The sequence below is a fragment of the Dacryopinax primogenitus genome, assembly GCF_000292625.1.
Source record: "Dacryopinax primogenitus strain DJM-731 SS1 chromosome Unknown DACRYscaffold_10, whole genome shotgun sequence".
NCBI lineage: Eukaryota > Fungi > Basidiomycota > Dacrymycetes > Dacrymycetales > Dacrymycetaceae > Dacryopinax > Dacryopinax primogenitus.
The window spans coordinates 474,008-492,025 of record NW_024467207.1 but is presented as its reverse complement, the minus strand read 5'-3'; the positions used below and the strand labels follow the sequence as shown (position 1 = coordinate 492,025).

Sequence of the window (18,018 nt, the reverse complement as noted above, 5' to 3'; positions counted from 1 at the left end):
AGAGCCAGAGCCTCCCTCTCCCACCCCCAGCACTTCCAAGCCCTAATCCTACTAGACCCAATAATAATCCAAGAACATCTCTCACTTCGCCGGGAAAGCGAGATGAGGAGGTTTGAGGGGCTTGTTAGGGGTGCGCTGGGGAGGAGGTGGGCTTGGGCTTCGAGGTACGTGTGTGAGTGTGAGGTGGGGGGGGGGGGTTGAGGGAGTGTGGCAGGTGTTCTGCTGGGTTTGTGGGCGCTGTTGGGTGGTCAGGTGTTTGGCCGTTCGGACGTTGGGCTTTGGCGTTGGCCGTTCAGACGTTCGGCGTGGGACGTTGGGCTTTAGCCCTCCGCATCCAGGCGTTCGGCAATCTGAGAGCTCGGGTACCCAAGACTCCCAAAACAGTAACTGATGCACAAACAGGGAAGAAGCAAAGTCCGCGATGCTCAAAAGCCCTTTTTTCCAAGCCTGGCACCCGGCTGCTTTGGAGGCGTATATCCAGTATGGTCTGTGTCCTATCCCGCCCTCTTCCTCTTCCTCCTCTTCCTCCTCCTCCTCTTCCTCCTCCTCCTCCTCCTCCTCCTCGTCAGACGTGTCCTCAGGGGTGATGCTCAAACAACCCCCCTACGACGAAGCCTCCATCTTCTCCGAGCCCCGCGCCCAATCAGAAACCTGGTACCTCCTCCCCCTCCTCCCCCCCCACATACCCCTCCTCTTCCTGCTAAACGGAAAGGGAGCAGAAGCGACAGGGGGGGAGGAAGCGACAAGGTGGATGGTCTGGCGCCGACGGGAGAATACGCGCAATTTGAGAGTGAGGGGGGGGGGACATCTGCTTGTTTTGGAGAGGCCGGAGGAGGTTGGTGAGTGCTTTCGTTTGTTTTGTTATTGTTCGCGGGTTTGCTAGGAGAGCAGCTGATGTGGGTGCAGCGAGGGAGGTTGTGACGTTCTTGACCAGGGAGTATGGGACGGATGGGGGACATCCGGGGGAGAAGGAGAAGGAGGGGAAGGGGAAGGCCAACCTATGAGATCTTTGAAATTGTGGGATCTTAAATTATAGGATCTTAGACTATACGGAGGAGGATATCGTGCGAATCAGAACAATTCCTACCAGGTCAGATCCCTTCATCTCGTGCACATTAGCCTTTGGTGCAATAACTGGAAAAATCCAGCTGTGAATGCTCTGTAGACCGACAAAACGACATGCTAGTGCCCAAAAGAGGCGGGATATCCAGTCAGTCAGCACTTGCTTAAGTTCCACTAGTGCTATGGCACTGGCACAAGCTGTAAGACTGGAGGGATGTCCTGTATAGCTAGAGCTAGACCTGGAATGTACATTCTAGTAGCTGTTCATGCTCCTGGTAAGTACTAGTGTTCGGGTAAACATTGTGTGTTGGCCCGTCGCTTGACCTCTTGAACTCGCTTGACCTGGATCCCAGGATCAGGACGGCATAAGCTGACATGCTGCCTTGAAGGAGAACTGTTCTTCTGCTCTGCTTTCTCAAAGGACAGTAGGACGCTCACAGCTATCAGCAGTTTAGAGACGCATAACACGCTCCTTAAGTAATCAGAGACGTACGCACGCATCTGGACATGCGCTCCTTAGGCAGAACAAGCAGCACTGACACTGGACTTGGATCACATTATTTCTGCAACAGTAAGATACATACACATTCTTTTGAGGCTTACAACATTACCAAATTAACACATCGTCACATCCCCCATCCCACATCCACACACCCCACATCCACACATGTGCATCCACAATCAGCATATACCACCCCCCATTTCCCCCCAAAGAAATAGCACCTCAGTCCATCTGCTCATCCTCCCCCTCCTCCGCAACTTCCTGAGTTGCCCAAAGCCCAGGCTGTACCTGGGTCATAAGCGGCTGGGAGTGTTCGGGCCCGGGGCTGAGCTGGGTGTGCTGTGACGCCGTTGGCTGGGTGTGCGACTGTGGTTGGGACTGTGATTGGGACTGTGATTGTGGTTGCGATTGAGGGGCCTGTGACTGTGCTAGCGACTGCGACTGCGACGATCTGGCTAAAGTGCTCGTAAGACCCTGCATGATCCTCACCATCAAGCCTGGTGTTCTAGCAGGTGATACAGGGGTAGGAGCGGGGGATCCGAGGCTTTGAGCTTGTTGGGGGGGTGACTCAGCCCGGGAAGGCGGGGTACGCGCTCCTATTCCCCTTCCTGCTTGAGCAAACCCGAGCTGAGAAAACGGTTCTTCTTTCGGAGCTTCGGGATCTACGACCCCCGTCCCTTCCCCAGGCGGAGCGTCCTCCCCTGCACCTGGAGCCGGAACAGCTAGGGCACTGGATGGTGCAGAGCCTAAGAAGTCCGCTACGGCGCTGAATAGCATCTGTGTTTGGGCACGCACTACGGGGCGGATGTCGTCCTGGCTTTCCTCGGGGTCGATCTCTTCGACACTCTCGGTACTGTTAGTGTCCTGAGAATGTGCGGTCTGTTCCGGTTGTGGTTCGGTTAGAGGTTCGAGAGGGGGTTGGGAGAAAGGTGGGAGGTTGGAAGGCTGGGAGAAGGGTGGAGAGCTTGGGGGATTGGGCTGGGAAGAGAACGAGGGAATAGACGCTGGTGGTACTTGGGTATGCACAAACGGCTGGGACCGCGTTTCTACAGGTGAGGAAAATCCCAATGCCTTCTCAAACTGGCGCTGGCGTGTATAGCTCGGTGTGGGCGGTGCCAGATTTGGGAGGTCGAACGATGCGTCGAGCGCTTCGGCGTCGGCTTGTTCTTGCAGATTGCGCTGTTCGGAGGGGAGGGTCGAGGTAGGGACTTGGGTGGAGAGGACGAGGTCCGGCGAGACTTGGGATAGGGTGAACTGGGTGCTGGGCGGAACGTCGGGTGGTGGAGTTGGGAGGTGTTCGTGTGCTGGTTCGGATGGTCCAGCTTCTCGGAACGACTGAGAGGCGGCGGCAGCCTGGCCTACCACGTTGGAGCCTATCATGTTGGAATGCTCGAGCTCAACACTAGGCTCATTGTCTGCCTCCGGCGAGCTAAGCCGGACATACTGCTCCATCTCCCCCAGTTCTCCACTAACGTTCGCCTCCGGCCCCTCAACCTCAACACTCTCAACGCCAGCCCCCCCAACCGAGGGATCATCATCGATCTCCATCCTTTCCCCTATACGCGCTTCAGCACCTGCAACAGCAGCAAGCGCAGCCTGAGCGCGATAAGGGGAGAAAGAGGAGAAGGGAACTGGATCGCCTGAGGGGGGTAGGCGGGGGATCGTCGCGGTACTGTCGTCCGGTACGAGCTGTGGCTGCTGGTGCCTCCGGCGATGGGATGTAGTCGCCATAGAGTAAGAGTCGCGGGAAGGGGAAGAATGAGTAGGGCTTGTTGTTGCTGCTGATGCGGCGACCATGGTAGGCTGGACGGACTGTACGAGTGCAGGAAGCGGCGAGGCGGGCGATGGCTCTGGTCCAGTACTGACGATAGATGACATGTCCGGCGGTGTAAAATCAGGCATGAATGATTCTAATCAAATGATCAGCCCCATATCCTGCCCAAAGAAAAGTAGGACGTACGCTCAAAACTCCAGCCCTCTTCCGCCCTCCTTAAAGCAGGGATATCCCCCGCTCTCACAGGCTCAGCAGTGGCAAAGTGCTCCTCGACAACATGGTCCAGCAGCGCATCAGAAGTGGTAAAGTGCTTGCGACACCAATTCCACCTGCAGTGGTATAGTTTTGTCAGTTGAGGCTGGCTCATTATGGTCGTCGTCATGCTGGAAGTGCCAATGTGGTGGCAAGAATTATATTCAACACGACCGCGTTTCAGGGACTTTTACGCGTTTTTCCCCTATGACTCCTCCCAATTCATAATTATTGCCTAGCATTGATGAAAAACATATACGATGATATAATTCACAAATTGCAGAGTATATATAATACAAGATGCGTGAATAGATGCAAAACAAGGAAAACCAAAGTATGAAAAATAGTTAGAGATCCTCAACCCACCAACACCCAACTCAAGCAAGAGCTCCACCGTATCATAGTTCTTCAGAACCCATGTCTAACAATCAACTGTCCTTCAACTGTTTTCATGAACACTAGCCAACACCGGCGCAGAAATCTCCACTGCCGGCGTAGGGGGGAAAGACGACAACGGCGTAGGAGGAATAATAGACAACGCGGGCAGTTTGTCGCCTGGGTCGGGGATGGGTATACTCAACCGTCTCGATTTGGCATGCGCGAGGTCGGGGATACTCGTCAACCCCGAAAGGGCTAGAGGAGGGGCCTCGGCGTGCGGGGTGTCCACTTCCACCATGGGGGGAGGAGGGAGTGCGCGTGGTATCGCTTCTTGGGTAGGAGGAACGGGTGTGGGAGACGCAGTGGAAGTGTCGAGCGTAGGTAGTCTTGGGCGACCACGGATCGTCTGGTTCGCGTCTTCCACCGCAGGGCCGTCTAGCTCCGGCTCGTGCTCAGCCCTCGTCTCCGCATCCACAACCACGGCCTCGCTGCGAGCGCTCTCTTCGCTGCCTCTGGCACTAGCCTCCTCCCCCTCCGTCTCCTCAAACCCTGGTGGAGGGTGCGCGGCATCATCCTGCGCTCTCGCAGCTGCAGCCTGTGCATCCTCCCCAAATGGAACTCCGAACCTCGCCAGACCCTCATGAGAAGAGATGAACGCGATCTGTTGCGGAGTCGGTCCTGAGCGCGGATAGTCGAACGTCAGATGTGTAGCTGTATGCGTGAGAGGGGCGGAGATGACAGCGGAGGAGAGGGAGGACACGCTAGGTGACGTTAGGTGCGCGCGGCTCGCGTTAGGGGAGGTGGAATGGGACAGAGTTCGCGCGAGACCGGCGGTGGAGGCCGTTGCGGGCGGTGTTAGCAGGGGCAGGCCAGAGCTTGAGGAGGGTTGCCGCTGGAGCATGGACAGGCCGAACCAGCTCGTTCTGTCTCCTTCCCCGCTCGGGCGTGCTGACGCAGTGCCAGCCTCGGCAGCGTTGGCTGCCGAAGTCTGGCGAGAATGCGTAAAGAGGCTGAAGAACGCTGACCGGCGACGCTCGGTCCCACTACGAGTCACGGTCGCCCCTTGGTTGGCCTGCTGTTCCTGAGTGGTGGCTGCCTCCCGCTCTTCGCGCACGCTCCGCATCCTATGTAGGTCTGCGCTGACTCTCGCTGCCTCTTCCTCACTGACGACATCCCTATAGCTTGGAGCGTTACTGCGCACGCTCACCCTCCGCTCCGCACGAATGAGGCCCGTGGTGCTCTCGTCTGAGCCTTGCGCCGTGTCTGCACTGTGATGACCGATCGATTCTCCGAGGGATAGAGATCGGCGGTGGCCAGGTGTCATCCCGTCTGGGCCGTCCCCTGGGCTATCATGCTCCGGCGCGGTGTAGGAAGGGGAGGAAGAGGCAAGTGTCGCCGTGTCGATCGTGTCTGGCGTATGCTCTGACATACTCGTAGTAGTTTGCTCTTCCGCAGCCGCGGTCCTCCTACCCCTAGGTTCGCATCAGATCCCTCACAACGCACACGAATCACGTACCTGACCAGGACGAGCTCTTCGTCCCCCGGCTCCTCCATATACGCCGGCAAACTCTTCGTCGATATTTGACTCGCTCGTCTCCTCCTTCTAGGCCGTACGACCCTTGGCGTCGTCGCAGCAGCGGGTGCAGGGGTTGTCCCTTGTTGTCCACGCATGCGGGCGATGAAGGCACGTCCGTGAGAGGTCCTCGTGAGCCCAAATACAGCTAGGATAATACTCATGACTATTGCTACTGGTAGCTGGAAGGGGTTCAGCGAGGAAGTGAGGAGGGAAGCTGGGTAGCGCACCCAAGTAGTGAGGAGAGAGCCCGTGGTGTCCGGTGCAGGGGTAGGGGTAGGGGTACTTGTATCTCTCTTGGTCCTCGTCGGTGTTGGACTTGCAGATGCGGAAACTGTAAGGAATAGGACGACAAGGGCGCGTCCACTTAGTCGACATGGACTATATGCACCTCTCCCTGCTCCTAATGTACTTGAGGTTGATGTCGTTGTTGATGGCATTGTTGCCTTTTCGTCAGGATATGATAAGTTATGGTTATCAAATCCGGGTTAACGTTAACGGTATTGTCGAGGTTGGGAGATGGTAGTGGCAGGAGACGTTGATGAGGGACAGAAAAAGGAAGGCGAGGAGCAACGTTGTGGCCCTGTTGCTTTATGTAACTGCGCCTTGATGAACAAGGGGTCGTCGCCGCCGCTTACACGTCAAGTGTATGCGCCTTTTTCATACCACACAAGTCCGAGGCACAGCGCCGGTGGTGGTGCTGGTGGTGGTCTCGGTGGCGAGGACGTTGTCGGTGCTGGACGACATGCCACCAACGTGTGGTCCAAGGGCTGAGTGAGCGACGACGACAAAGCAGCGCCTGGCCGAAGCGGTGTTGACATGACACCCAGGGCCGCACAGCATATCCCACGGCCAACACAGCGTACGTCGATCAACCTTGGCTTTGTTCATTCTTATTATTCTGCATCAGCGCTTAGGACAACGTCGAAACGTTTCTTTCCTGATGCTGAGCCCATCGATGTTCGGCCATGGGAACACGCATATATGACACTTTTGTTCTTCGCCGGGTTTACACTGCGCTGCGCGTATGCACGACACTTTCTCAGCGCTCACCATCGTCCGGCAGTCTGACCAGTGGGTTGACTAAGATCTCGTAACGTATCTGGTCAGACGATTACAACAGCTGTGAACTTGATACGTTCCCGCACTGCTGTCAATCTGCATGAGATCAGTTTCGGTCGTTCAATCTACTCCACAAGAAATATAGATTCGCTTGTCACAGGCTGCTGCCATACCGAGTCCAGAACTGATCCAGGGTGAGCTGTTCAGCTGAGTTTTGGAAAAATGTTGTGAGAGCGTTATTCAGTTCTTTCAAGCATTTTCAGCAGGGGTAATAAAGGCAGGGGGAAATACTAACCAGTCAATTTCATAGGCACTGCACATTGCAAGGCATGGTGGTTGGTGTGTTCGTGCAACAGGACAAGCCGTGGAGGGAGTTGCACACCTGCGTAAGATTCAGAAATGTCAACCCAGTTCAAGTGGGACACAAACCCTTGGGAACTCGATATGCCACGGTCTTCGTCTCGTCGAAATACTGCGCGAGGTCTAGCAAGTACATACAGAGAGGTCGATCAGAGCATCCGTTGGGGCCTCAAGTGGGGATCGAAACACGCCGGGAACGGACTTTGAAGACTGGCATACCTTGATATACATCTCCCACTGCTGGATGTACGAGTCCATCTTTATGCACTCTGATGTCGTACGATATGCGCCCACGATGCTGTTGAGTTTCCTCCTCTCGTAGACGTACTTGGGGCCCGTTCTGGATGCGGAACATGTCATCTGGAAAAACGTCATATCGAGTTATACGGGAGGGTGCTCGCGAGGCAATGGTCCTGGCGAAAGGTCGAAACGAGGCACCAATCATTACAAATGACTGCAGCAATGGCGAGAGAAAGAGTTTGACGTGAGAGGGAAGAAGCTAATATTGTTAGGTATTCAAGGGTTTCCCTACTTTTATTTACATCCGGTTTCGTCGTGTAGAATATAAATGACTGGGCCGGTACTGCTGGGCGCTGGTACTCTTATCTGATGAAAGATGTCTGACGGCGCCTTTTGTTCTTCGCCGGGTTTACACTACGCTGCGCATATGCACGACACTTTCTCAACGCTCACCGTTATCCGACAGTCTGACAAATGGGTTGACTAAGACCTCAGAACATATCTGGTTAGATGACCATATTCCCACAGTTGGCTACAACAGATATGAAATTGATGGAATATTTTCTCACCGCTGTCAGTACGCAACCGTCCAAGAATGCAACTCGGAAATAAGGTCCAATCTATAAAGCCCATCCAGGTCATCAAGCACACGAAAGATTTCCTCGACTTTCGTCTCTTTACTGATCTTGTGACCTAGTGATCCAAAAATATCAGAGAATGCTCAGGCCAACACACCCTTCGCACGGCAGTCAACACGTTCAAGACCGCGGTCTCCTCAGAGGATCTTAAAGGAGAAGTCTTAGCTCTTTTTATTGCCGCCTTCCGATTCCCTCTCCCTAGTATGGAAGCTTCTCTCATTCCAACATTCCCCCTTGGTCCAACATTTCTTTTCCCATCCGCCCTTCCCTCAACTCCTCTTCGCATATTGCTCTCCCGACCCAGTGTGTTCACCGCCGCATGATCTTGAGCTTTCTAGCCCAACTCAGGACGTCCCTTCTGACCGGCGCCCAGGGACTTCGGACCATCATCTTATCCAATGTACAATCCAGACGAACGGCAAGCGCAGTCTTATCCAACACTTACGTACATCTCACCTCCTGTCCTACGGCTTCTCTCCAAATACGTTATCAACCCAAGTAGAGGCTATACCCCACAATTCCCCGGACATCCACGCGCCTCTTATACACCAAACTCCGGCAATCGTCAGCAATCCTTGCTTCCTCTCCTTCTCCAGCGAAATCTCCCCAACTCTAGAGCGGAAATTCGTCGTTCTCTCCCCATAAAACCGCTGTTCACGCGCCCCGTCCCTACAGGTGAAGGATGACGGGACATCATCCCGTCCTTTCCCAGGCAGAAACACGTGTCAAGCGCCCAACAGAGCCAGCCGACCGATGGTCAGTATGCTCAGCATGGAGAATAACCTTGTCGTCCGCTCTTCTCTGCCGTACATGTAGAGGCTTCTTCGCGCAGACTATCCAGCAGACGCAGGACAACGAGGAAATCTTCACTCATACGGGACTGCCCTGCGGGGCGCTGAGGCTGTTATCTGATCATAGAAGTGTGATGCCAGTGCACTATATCGCCGGCGGCCTTGGGATATAAAACTCTGCTTGCAGGGCATTGTCCCTCGTCTCACGACCAAGCCTGCCCTGCACGCCCGTCTCCCTCGCCGTGCCAGCTCTTATCAATGTGCTTCCAAGATACGCTGCTCGAACGCTATCTCTGCGGGCAGGTCGTCAAGGTCCAGCGCTTTGCGCGCTGCGACGAAGTCCCCCAGCATGGCTTCATCTGCTATCGCGCAAAATCCAGGGATATGACCAACCAGGAGCCAAGACGGGGAGAACATGCAGGGTGCCAGGAGTGCGAGGAACTCGTGTGTTGGAATATCGGTATGTCGATTGTGACATATGCAGGATGGCGCTGAAGAGTGGTTGTGTCAGGGCGATACGCGTGCGGACATTGAAGTCTTTCAAAAAAAAACTTTTCAGCGTCTTCTGCTCGCACCCTTATCATGTTCACGACATGGCATGACATGATTGCCACGAACGGCCATGACGGAGAGCTGTGCTCAGACTGGTATGGGTTGCGGTTGCCGTTTGACATTCTTGGTTGTTTATTTCCGGGCTCTGGCTCGCTCGGTGCAGCCTAGGAATTCATGGATCAGGACCATTGTATACCCAGCACTATGTCCAGAGTCATTTGTATCCTTCCTTCTCATCAACTCGTGCAATGAACCCATACATCGTCCATCTTCGCACGTTCTCCCATGCTCATAAGCGAGCCTGGACCTGTCCAGCGCTCGTGCGTTGTCCAAACGAATGTTGTTGCCGGATAAGCACATCCGCAATTTCACGAGCTGGGATCAATCAGCTTCCAATCACTTCAAGAAGGTTGAAAATGGAACATACCCAATTGCTCGGGCGCTTGCTGCGGTACCTATTCCCGTAATCAAACACGTGCATGATCAGCTCTCCCTTTCCCGAAATATTGCCGACAAAACTCACAAAATGACCAGCTGAGCGCACGATCGTATTGCTACTATTGTTTGGTCGGCGCCAGACCATATGCCGCACATGCTCCTCCCCGCCCTGATAGTTCTCCATATCGTTGCCCATTACCCACCTGAGCTCTACAGGGGGATCCAGCAAAGGGAGGAGGAACCAAGTTTCTGCCGGTGCACGGGGCTCGCTGTAAAATGTCGCTTCGTCGAAGGGAGACTCTTTGAGCATCACACAGTTTGAGCTTGATGAACCTTGAGCGGAGGTAGGCAGGGAGGCGAGCCCGTGCGACACGTAAAGGGAGAGGACGGCGGGATGATGAGAACGGAAAAATGGTGCTTGGGCGAAGAATTTTTCTGCTTCTTCCCTACGCCTGCTCAAGACATGTCATAGAACGCAGAGGATAAAACATACCTCGAAGGCCACACCGCGCGCCGGGCAAGTGTCCTTCTTAAAAGAAGCTCGTCTCTGTTTTTCATACTTTCCCGTCGGGTGGGAGTCGACAATGTCTCCATCATGATCACAGGATCTATGAGGATGAGCGCAGAGAACAACGTAGGATCGTGCAAGGCAGCCCGAGTTCTGACATCTGGAGATTAGCATTCCTCGACGTGCCTTTTCCGGGAAGGGACGAACATGATTTCACCCCCGTGCGAATGACCGACTCCGATGACCGGTCTTGGACAGTCCTCCCGCGCATGATGTGGGAGGTGTGTAGGTGCGTTCCTCTGGTGCACCAGAGGCCGATGGAAGGTCAGAAACTGCAGCACGTCGCGTGCACCGTCTGCCCAGTCAACTGTTCCATTTCAATCTACAACTTGACCAAGATAGAGGACGAACACGTACAGGTATCACCCAGGTTATTCGCGTTGATCAGCGCTGCATCTCCGTGGTTGTATGCCTCCCAGACATACATCTCATCCACTGCCCCGTACTTCTCAAGGAGCATCCCGATCGTGGGTTCTCACGTCTAACGCCCATTGCTCAGCATATCTCTCGCACCGGAATGGATAACTCGCCTCTTTAGGAAATCCATTTGGAGGAGCGAAGAAAAGCACCGCTCCCCCTGGTAGCGGATCCTTCCTCGCAAACCGATTGACGCATACCCAGAGCAAAGGTTCAGGTCCTTCCTCCTCCGAACAAGGTAGCCAACTCTTCTCTTTCAACACTTCCCGCCTCAGAGCCCACATCTTTCTCGACAGCTTAGCCACCTCACGTGCACGCTGTTTTTTACTTCCCTTCTCGTTCCCATCCCCCCCGGTAGCCTGCGGTGGATGCGCGGGGCGTATTTTGCGCTCCGTCGCACTCCTATGTGCTCTCCCTCTCGCCCAAGGCAGGAGATACGTGCTAAGCACATACTCCGCGAATGGACTCTCTCTCTGCACGCTTGGGAGTGCAGCCCTCAGCTCGGGAGGTGGGAGGTGCACAGGTCTAGGATCGGGCAGGCGACGAGCAGCAAAGTTCCCAAATCCAGGGGATGAGCCTGTAGGAGGATCGAAGTAGTTCGGCAACATCGGGGCCTTCGAGGTAGTTCGTCAGGAAACAAGTGAGCTCGAGGGAGAGAGGGGGTATATGGATACTTCGATCATCCCTAGTTTCGTTAGTTACATGCATCAGTGACCTTACGATTCGATTCAGCCCAATGAATGAGCTGTGCGTCGAGGTCGTGGACGCAGCATGGGTAAGGTATTTAATTCGCGATCAGTTATCGACGGTAGAAGGCAACCCTGTGGTTGCCAGAGAGGTTCGTTATTGAGATATTGAGTGCCGTTACGAATGGGAAATGCATGAGAAGTACATTCCTAACTTATGAGTAGGGTCTGGAATAACCGGAGACACATGGCACCGTCCGACACATGTTCCAGATGTACGTAAAGTACAACAATATTGATGTGATAGGATGACACTACTGCAGGTAGGTTAGGAGTATGATATGTACGTAGTAGGGGTACAGTACTCGCACATTGCACATTCCTATATTCTCCAGGACTGCTGGGTTCATTTCTTCCTTGTATACCTTGTCCTACATCGTTGTCAAGCTCTATCATATTAACGCCTCTAACAATTGGCGTATAATCCATCTTGGCAAGTTCACCGACGGGTATTTTCATAAGCGAGCATGGAGCTGAACGACGCCCGGGCGTTGGGCAACTGAAGCTATCCGCCGCCTTATCAGCACATCAGCAATCTCACGTGCTGTACCACCTGTCAGCTTTCCATCTACTAAGGAAGGTTGGGAAATAAAAACATACCCAATCTCTCAGGCGCTTGCTGCGGTATCTATTCAGAACAAACAAACACATTATCAACTTCGTCTTCCTTTGAGCTGGGAAAAACATACCACTCACAAAATGGCCCGCTTCTCGCACGAACGTGTTACTGGTATTCATCGGGCGACGCCAGACCGTATGCCTCGCATACTCTTCCCCACCATGAAAATTCGCCATATCGTTTCCCATTATCCACCTGAGCTCCACAGCGGGGTCCAGCAGCGGGAGGAGGAACCACGTCTCTGCCGGTGCGCGCGGTTCGGTGTAGAAAGTCGCCTCGTCGAAAGGAGATTCTTTAAGCATCACCGCTTTTGAGTCTGCTGATTCTTGGGTAGAGTCCGAGTTGGGGATGGGAGCAAGCCTGTGGGAAATGTACTGGAATAGGACAGCAGGATGGTGAGACTGAAAGAACGGTGTCTGGGCGAAGAACTTTGCTGCTTCCTCTCTAGCCACCTTCAGGACATATGCGGTACAGAAGAGCGACAGAGAAAACCCACCGCGAAGGCCACACTGCGCGCCGAGAAATCGTCCTCTGTATAAGGATCTTGTCGCGGAGTTTCTGGATTTCCCGCCGGGTGGGGACAACGAGAGTCTCCATTATGACTATGGCATCGACCATAATGAGGGCAGAGAACAACGTAGGATCATATAAGGCGGCACGAGCTCTGACAGGAATACGTCAGCGTTCTCGACTTTGTGGTTCGGTCGAGACAGACGAACATGACCTCACCCCCGTGCGAATGTCCTACTGCTATGACCGGTCGTGGAATGTGCTCACGCGGATGTGGTGCGAGATGAAGAGGTGCGCTCCTCCGGTCCGCCAGAGGCCGATGGAAGGTAAGGAACTGGAGCACGTCCCGTGCGGCATCTGCCCAGTCAACTGTGGCTATCTCAGCATGCATAACAGAACTACGGTAGCAATCATGTACACGTGTCCCCCAGGTTCTCCGCATTGATCAGTGCAGCATCTCCATGGTTGTACGCCTCCCAAACGTATATCTCATCGATGTCCCTATACTTCTCCAGGAGCATCCCGATTGTTGGTTCCCACGTCTACCCCCGCCGCTCAGCACAATGTTTGAACAGCAATGAAAATACTGACTTCTTTGGGAAACCCATTTCCATGGACGAAGAAGAGCACCACTCCCCCGGGAATCGGTTCCTTCCTCACAAACCGGTTGGCACAGACCCAAAGCAAAGACTCAGGCTCGTCCTCGGGGGAGCGGGGCAGCCAGCTTTGCTCTTTCAGCACATCCCGTCTCAGCTCCCACATCTTCTGCACCATATTGTCGATCTCGCGTGCACGGCGTTTCTTGCTTTCCTTCGATTCCTTTCCGTTTCCTTCGACCTCGGTAACTGGGGGTGGGTAGGGAGGACGCAGTTTGCGTTCCGTCGCGCTCCTATGCGCTCTCCCTCTTGCCCACGGCATAAGATGTGTGCTCAGCACATAGTCCGCAAACGGACTCTCCCTTTGCACACTCGGGAGTAAAGGCCTCAGCTCGGGGGGAGGAAGCGCCGCCGGCCTGGGAACCGGAAGGCAACGAGCAGCAAAGTTCCCAAACCCTGGGGGTGACTCTTTGGGACGGTCGAAGTAGTTCGGCTGCATAGGAGCACTCGGTGTGGGTTCGTGGGCAGGAGTTCAGATGTCCCTCAAGAGGGAAGTGAGCTCAATCGATGAGCGTTCAGGTGCACCATAATACGCAGCCATATATCGCTGCAAAGATTGTTGCGCTCGCCTGCACGAACACTATAGCATTATTACTTGCCATACATGAAAAAAGTACAGAAGCAGGCTACTTAGCTAACCTGGCGCAGCTCGTGTTCTGCGGCCCGCATTCCAACCCATCGTCAGAGCAACCGTAAAGGTTGAACGCTAGCGATTTGGTCGAGGTAGAGTCTTTCACCGGCGTTCGAATAGCTCGCCGCCTTCAGTCCAGCCGGGCGCAGGAGAGGACACATTGATCTATGATCTAGATTTGAGGATTTGAAGAGGGATTTTAAAAAAGGGGAGGCGCCGCAGTGATTCAATAGTTGTGGGTTCATCGGAGGAATTAACATGGCGGAAGCGAAGGGGTTGATCAGCGGAGATACACTAATCCGACCATGAAATGTGCTCTAACTGCACAGATGGACTCTGCTAGATAACAAAACAATATGACAGCAGTCACTTCAGAGCACATTCTAGATGGTCAAAGTACACTACCCGCTCCTTAGGTCTACCGCTTCCTCTGTCTATCTCTATCCACTGGTACCCCGTTCCTTTCTACAGAAAGTTCAAACATCCAAACATCCAAAGCGGGCCTACTGCAATATATCTAACCCCCTATAATCTCGCTTGCACCAGTTCAACCCGAGGATGATGTCTCCCGATCATCTTCAGAACTTCCTCCGCTGCATCCGACGTCAGTTTCGGTCACATAACAATGCTCCAACCTTCTACTCACCCAACAGCTCCGGTGCTTCTTGTGGGATCTACTACGAATCAGCCCTGACTGACAACTCAACCGCGAAGAGACGTACAAAATGCCCAGCCCCTATCCTGACATTCGAGCAATTCCCCCTCCTTCTCCAGACCGTATGTCTCCTCACCTCTTCCCCACCCGTAAAATGCCCCGCTTCACCCAGCACGAACCTCAGCTCTACGCGCTCGTCCAGCTGGGGGAGGAGGTACCAGGATTCTGAGGGCCCACGGGGGTCGAAGTAGCAGATCGACTCGTCGAAGGGAGATTGCTTTAGTTTCACTCCTTGAGAGTCGGGGAGGGGGAAGAAGGCGTGGGTCATGTATGCTTCGAGGACGTCAGGGTGCCAGTGTTGGAAGAAAGGCGATCGGAGGAAGAAAAGGCGTGCTTCTTCCCTATAGTCATACTTATCAGCATCGTCCTGCAGGAAGGTAGCAGACGAACATGGAAGGCCACACCGAGCGACGGATAAGCGTGCTCTTCCTGAGCATGTCCCACGCCTTGAGCGACGCGAGCTTCAAACGCCGGTCATATCTGAACTCGGGGATGATAATAGGCTCGACGAGCATTACGCTCGTAAAGCTCTCTGGGCAATGGACGGCTGTGCGGCAACTGTTCTCGTAAGCTTGAGATCGGAGGTTGGGGGAGGACGCACAGGATCTCCCCGCCATGTGAGTGGCCAATCCCAATTACTCGTTTGGCGGTTGGTTCCTTTGCATGGGAAGGAAGGTGTACAGGCGCTGGCTGGTGGGTGAGCGGGCGGTAATGCGTCAGGAAAGTCATGATATCGCGGGCGTTATCAGCCCAGTCGTCTGCCACCCATCCATATCAGAACATGCACGGCGAAAGGAGAGGGGGACGGACAGGTATCCCCCAAGTGCGGGGCGTTGATAAGTGCCGCATTACCGTGGTTGAACGACTCCCAGACAAGAATTTCGTCCACCTTCACCGAACGGCATAGGATCATGCCTATAAGCGGTTCCCACGTCTGCACCACTAAATAAGGGGTCGCTCTCACCCAGAGAGCAGAACATACCTCTTTAGGATACCCATTGGAATGCACGAAGAAGAGCGTCAATCCCCCAGCTCCTCCCTCCGCCCCTCGCCTCACAAACCGGTTCACTACAGCCCAGAGCTGCGGTCCCTCCTCCCCCACCCAGCTGGGAGTATGATGTACTTCTTCCCACTGCTGCCAGAGCTTGTGCGTCAAGTCGCTCACTTCCCTAGCTCTGCCCCGTTTTCCCTGTCCGGTACTCTCCTCCCCGGGGTAGGCGGGACGAATGGAGGGCTTGGTAGCCGTAGGGTGTGCACGCATCCTCGCACAAGGCGTGAGATGCGTGGTAAGCACAAATTCCGGAAAAGGCGATTCCCGCTGGGGCGACGGTAGGTTAGGGAGCCGCAAATGCTGTGGCAAGGAGACAGGAACGATAGGCGGCAAAGAACGGACAGCATAGGGAACGTAGTCCTCCATCGGCCCCGGCGGGGGAGGGTAAGCGTTGCGTTCCATCTCGTTGCACTCGCGAGGCCGCGTACTCCAGCATCAGGGCTATATAACGGATTGATGCGCTCTTGTAGCTACCATGCGGCATGAGCGCTAGATTCCCACGGATGAGAGAAGTAGGAGAACACGGTCGTTCAGCCACAACACAAGGACTAGCGTAACTCGTGGTAGCCGTCCATATTGATGGGTCGGATGTCCACGGAAAGTAAAGGTTGGAATAGCGAGAGAGATAACGACATCACCCCTGGTCCACATTTGGGTGTACAGCTCATTGACCGAGCAAACACGATATTGAGCCGCCGGCGGGGAAGTCAACCTCCGAAACGCCGGTACCGTACCCATCCGGGCCGAGCGGACGACGAGGCGTCCACTAGAGGTAATTCGAGGAACACGTTGGCGAATGCCGTCAGTGGTGTGAAGATGGTGTCAACGGTTCTAGTGTGAGTGGAAGGCAGCTTCCGTCGGAGAGTCACAGCACCGGACTCCGACTGACAGGGTCTCAGTGCACACTGATCAATTGATAATTCCAGAATGTATGCCTGGGTATCGAATAGCTGCAATATTGCTGCACACAGTCCGAGCCATCCATCCACATCCACCACAATACACCTCAGCATCAGCGTCGGCATCAAGTCGACAGCCCTCCCTCCTAACGCTCAATCTCTCCGCTCGCCCTCCTCAACCTCCTTCATCGGTACCTGCTCATACACCGGTTTTGCCTGCTCCTGCGCTTGTTGGGTCTCCACATTCCTTACCCAAGTGTACCAGATTGACCCAGCGAGGATGAGGCCAATACCCGACGCCCGACCGGTAGTGATGATATCCCCGAAGAACCAAACGCTGAGGAGGGACTGAAGGACGCCACGCACGGCGGATGAAATCATGTGCGTTACGGGGGAGGTCACTTTGATGGATAGGAATCCGGCGAGGCAGATGAGGAATCCGATGACGCCCTATAGACAAAAGTCAGGGCCGTCAAATGGAGAAGGTTCGGATATACCGTAATGAGCGATCCCCAGACGAACGTCTTCAGCGCGCTGACGCCAGTATTGATCCCCACGACGGGCGCAGTCCCACTTAGCAGCTCGATCACTCCCGGTCCTTCACCAGCGACAAGCACGAGCGGGATAAGTCCAAACGCGCTAAGTAAATTGCTGTACCAGGCCAGCTCAAGCGCGGAACCATGGACGACCTCCAGACTGCGCTTGATGACCACCGCGTGGAGTGCTGTAGTGCAGCTGCTCAGGATCCCGAATAATGGGCCTAGGAACGTGTATCTAGTCGCGTGCGAGGCGGGCGAGGTGGAGTATGTGCGGTCCAGCAGGAGGCCGACGAAGAATCCGGCTGTGACGATCCCGCAGGCGGAGAGGACGCGCAGTGAAGGCCGGGAGTGGAGGACGACGAAGGAAATGCCGACTGTGAGGGGGAGGACAAGACCCCGCGCGACTTGGTAGAACGAGGCGTCAACGTACTTCAGCGTGTAGTTGTTGAATCTATGGTATGTTAGCGTGTTAAGCGCCAAGGGAGGAGAGACGCACGTGAGACCAAGGACGTTAATAGCCACCAGCGGCGCGAGTCCTCTGCATACGCCGATATCTAGATGAGCTGGTAACCGCAGGAAGCCAACTAGGTGCGCAAGAAGCAGGAGCAGAACAGCGATCACGAGCTGGACAAAGAGGAAAAACAAGGGCAGGGTCGTCTTATCCAGCACCCATTTATTAGCGAGGACCATCTGTATTCACATGAGTACTCTGTATCTCTCTTAGGGGAATCAGAAGGCGCACAGCGATGGCTGCGACGAGGTAGAATGTCACTGTCGCTGTCTGCATACATTTTAGCTCTCAGTGCTAGCTAGTACGAGACGCGTCCACGTACGACGAGCATCTTTGATGCTGGCTGCTCTTGTAGGTTTGACTGGGGCATCTTGAGCGGTGGTGTGATGGATGGCTAGGGTGGAAAGAGCGACGTGCGAGGGGAGGGCAGCGAACGATGGAAGTGGACTGTTGTCGTCGATAGGTTAGGCCCTGATTGGTGGTGTAATGATCGTGTGGCGGTGACATCTCCGACTGCCCAGGGACGTGGTTCCT

At 54.5% G+C, this 18,018-nt stretch overlaps 7 protein-coding genes across 7 annotated transcripts; 1 reads left to right on the top strand and 6 right to left on the bottom strand.

Moving 5' to 3' along the window:
* Positions 1 to 1,786: 1,786 nt before the first annotated feature.
* On the bottom strand, positions 1,787 to 3,705 carry DACRYDRAFT_107983 (uncharacterized protein; the record flags this gene model as incomplete). Its single annotated transcript, XM_040768567.1, has 2 exons — positions 1,787 to 3,474; positions 3,525 to 3,705. The coding sequence occupies 2 exons, from the start codon at positions 3,703 to 3,705 to the stop codon at positions 1,787 to 1,789; spliced, it is 1,869 nt and encodes a 622-aa protein (XP_040628330.1).
* A 1,309-nt stretch (positions 3,706 to 5,014) lies between these two features.
* On the bottom strand, positions 5,015 to 6,254 carry DACRYDRAFT_22574 (uncharacterized protein). The gene is made up of 3 exons (XM_040772862.1): positions 5,772 to 6,254; positions 5,485 to 5,723; positions 5,015 to 5,434 (listed from the first exon to the last, which is right to left on the bottom strand). The coding sequence occupies exons 1-2, from the start codon at positions 5,917 to 5,919 to the stop codon at positions 5,572 to 5,574; spliced, it is 300 nt and encodes a 99-aa protein (XP_040628329.1). The 5' UTR covers positions 5,920 to 6,254; the 3' UTR covers positions 5,015 to 5,434; positions 5,485 to 5,571.
* A 117-nt stretch (positions 6,255 to 6,371) lies between these two features.
* On the bottom strand, positions 6,372 to 7,430 carry DACRYDRAFT_22570 (uncharacterized protein). The gene is made up of 6 exons (XM_040772861.1): positions 7,183 to 7,430; positions 7,033 to 7,131; positions 6,848 to 6,985; positions 6,665 to 6,797; positions 6,452 to 6,615; positions 6,372 to 6,403 (listed from the first exon to the last, which is right to left on the bottom strand). Exons 1-3 carry the CDS (start codon positions 7,406 to 7,408, stop codon positions 6,894 to 6,896), a joined length of 417 nt encoding a protein of 138 aa, XP_040628328.1. The 5' UTR covers positions 7,409 to 7,430; the 3' UTR covers positions 6,372 to 6,403; positions 6,452 to 6,615; positions 6,665 to 6,797; positions 6,848 to 6,893.
* A 1,470-nt stretch (positions 7,431 to 8,900) lies between these two features.
* DACRYDRAFT_22569 (uncharacterized protein) lies at positions 8,901 to 10,927 on the bottom strand. Its single transcript, XM_040772860.1, has 8 exons — positions 10,721 to 10,927; positions 10,548 to 10,671; positions 10,338 to 10,497; positions 10,116 to 10,283; positions 9,708 to 10,068; positions 9,612 to 9,639; positions 9,144 to 9,559; positions 8,901 to 9,092 (listed from the first exon to the last, which is right to left on the bottom strand). Exons 2-7 carry the CDS (start codon positions 10,648 to 10,650, stop codon positions 9,474 to 9,476), a joined length of 906 nt encoding a protein of 301 aa, XP_040628327.1. The 5' UTR covers positions 10,651 to 10,671; positions 10,721 to 10,927; the 3' UTR covers positions 8,901 to 9,092; positions 9,144 to 9,473.
* A 2,677-nt stretch (positions 10,928 to 13,604) lies between these two features.
* On the top strand, positions 13,605 to 13,966 carry DACRYDRAFT_22568 (uncharacterized protein). Its single transcript, XM_040772859.1, has one exon. It carries the CDS (start codon positions 13,646 to 13,648, stop codon positions 13,832 to 13,834), a length of 189 nt encoding a protein of 62 aa, XP_040628326.1. The 5' UTR covers positions 13,605 to 13,645; the 3' UTR covers positions 13,835 to 13,966.
* A 263-nt stretch (positions 13,967 to 14,229) lies between these two features.
* DACRYDRAFT_116593 (alpha/beta-hydrolase) lies at positions 14,230 to 15,937 on the bottom strand (the record flags this gene model as incomplete). The annotated part of the gene is made up of 7 exons (XM_040770234.1): positions 14,230 to 14,362; positions 14,416 to 14,443; positions 14,492 to 14,825; positions 14,875 to 15,042; positions 15,086 to 15,242; positions 15,295 to 15,418; positions 15,467 to 15,937. 7 exons carry the CDS (start codon positions 15,935 to 15,937, stop codon positions 14,295 to 14,297), a joined length of 1,350 nt encoding a protein of 449 aa, XP_040628325.1. The 3' UTR covers positions 14,230 to 14,294.
* A 531-nt stretch (positions 15,938 to 16,468) lies between these two features.
* Positions 16,469 to 17,888, bottom strand: DACRYDRAFT_95062 (uncharacterized protein). The gene is made up of 5 exons (XM_040777267.1): positions 17,807 to 17,888; positions 17,716 to 17,754; positions 17,470 to 17,663; positions 16,932 to 17,424; positions 16,469 to 16,884 (listed from the first exon to the last, which is right to left on the bottom strand). The coding sequence occupies exons 1-5, from the start codon at positions 17,852 to 17,854 to the stop codon at positions 16,588 to 16,590; spliced, it is 1,071 nt and encodes a 356-aa protein (XP_040628324.1). The 5' UTR covers positions 17,855 to 17,888; the 3' UTR covers positions 16,469 to 16,587.
* Positions 17,889 to 18,018: the final 130 nt, after the last annotated feature.

Excerpts from the sequence above, each read along its gene's own strand:
- DACRYDRAFT_22574 (XM_040772862.1), bottom strand. The coding sequence starts at position 5,919 with ATGTCGACTAAGTGGACGCGCCCTTGTCGTCCTATTCCTTACAGTTTC. Across the intron at positions 5,724-5,771 it reads GCTCTCTCCTCACTACTTGG|CTACCAGTAGCAATAGTCAT; the intron begins GTGCGCTACCCA and ends AACCCCTTCCAG.
- DACRYDRAFT_22568 (XM_040772859.1), top strand. The coding sequence starts at position 13,646 with ATGAGCGTTCAGGTGCACCATAATACGCAGCCATATATCGCTGCAAAG.
- DACRYDRAFT_22569 (XM_040772860.1), bottom strand. The coding sequence starts at position 10,650 with ATGCTCCTTGAGAAGTACGGGGCAGTGGATGAGATGTATGTCTGGGAG. Across the intron at positions 10,069-10,115 it reads CGCGCGGTGTGGCCTTCGAG|GGAAGAAGCAGAAAAATTCT; the intron begins GTATGTTTTATC and ends GAGCAGGCGTAG. Across the intron at positions 9,560-9,611 it reads GCAAGCGCCCGAGCAATTGG|CTCGTGAAATTGCGGATGTG; the intron begins GTATGTTCCATT and ends GATTGATCCCAG.
- DACRYDRAFT_95062 (XM_040777267.1), bottom strand. The coding sequence starts at position 17,854 with ATGCCCCAGTCAAACCTACAAGAGCAGCCAGCATCAAAGATGCTCGTC. Across the intron at positions 17,664-17,715 it reads ACCTCGTCGCAGCCATCGCT|ATGGTCCTCGCTAATAAATG; the intron begins GTGCGCCTTCTG and ends ATGTGAATACAG. Across the intron at positions 17,425-17,469 it reads ATTAACGTCCTTGGTCTCAC|ATTCAACAACTACACGCTGA; the intron begins GTGCGTCTCTCC and ends AACATACCATAG.
- DACRYDRAFT_22570 (XM_040772861.1), bottom strand. The coding sequence starts at position 7,408 with ATGATTGGTGCCTCGTTTCGACCTTTCGCCAGGACCATTGCCTCGCGA. Across the intron at positions 7,132-7,182 it reads AGTGGGAGATGTATATCAAG|GCCCCAACGGATGCTCTGAT; the intron begins GTATGCCAGTCT and ends TCCCCACTTGAG. Across the intron at positions 6,986-7,032 it reads GGCATATCGAGTTCCCAAGG|GTGTGCAACTCCCTCCACGG; the intron begins GTTTGTGTCCCA and ends AATCTTACGCAG.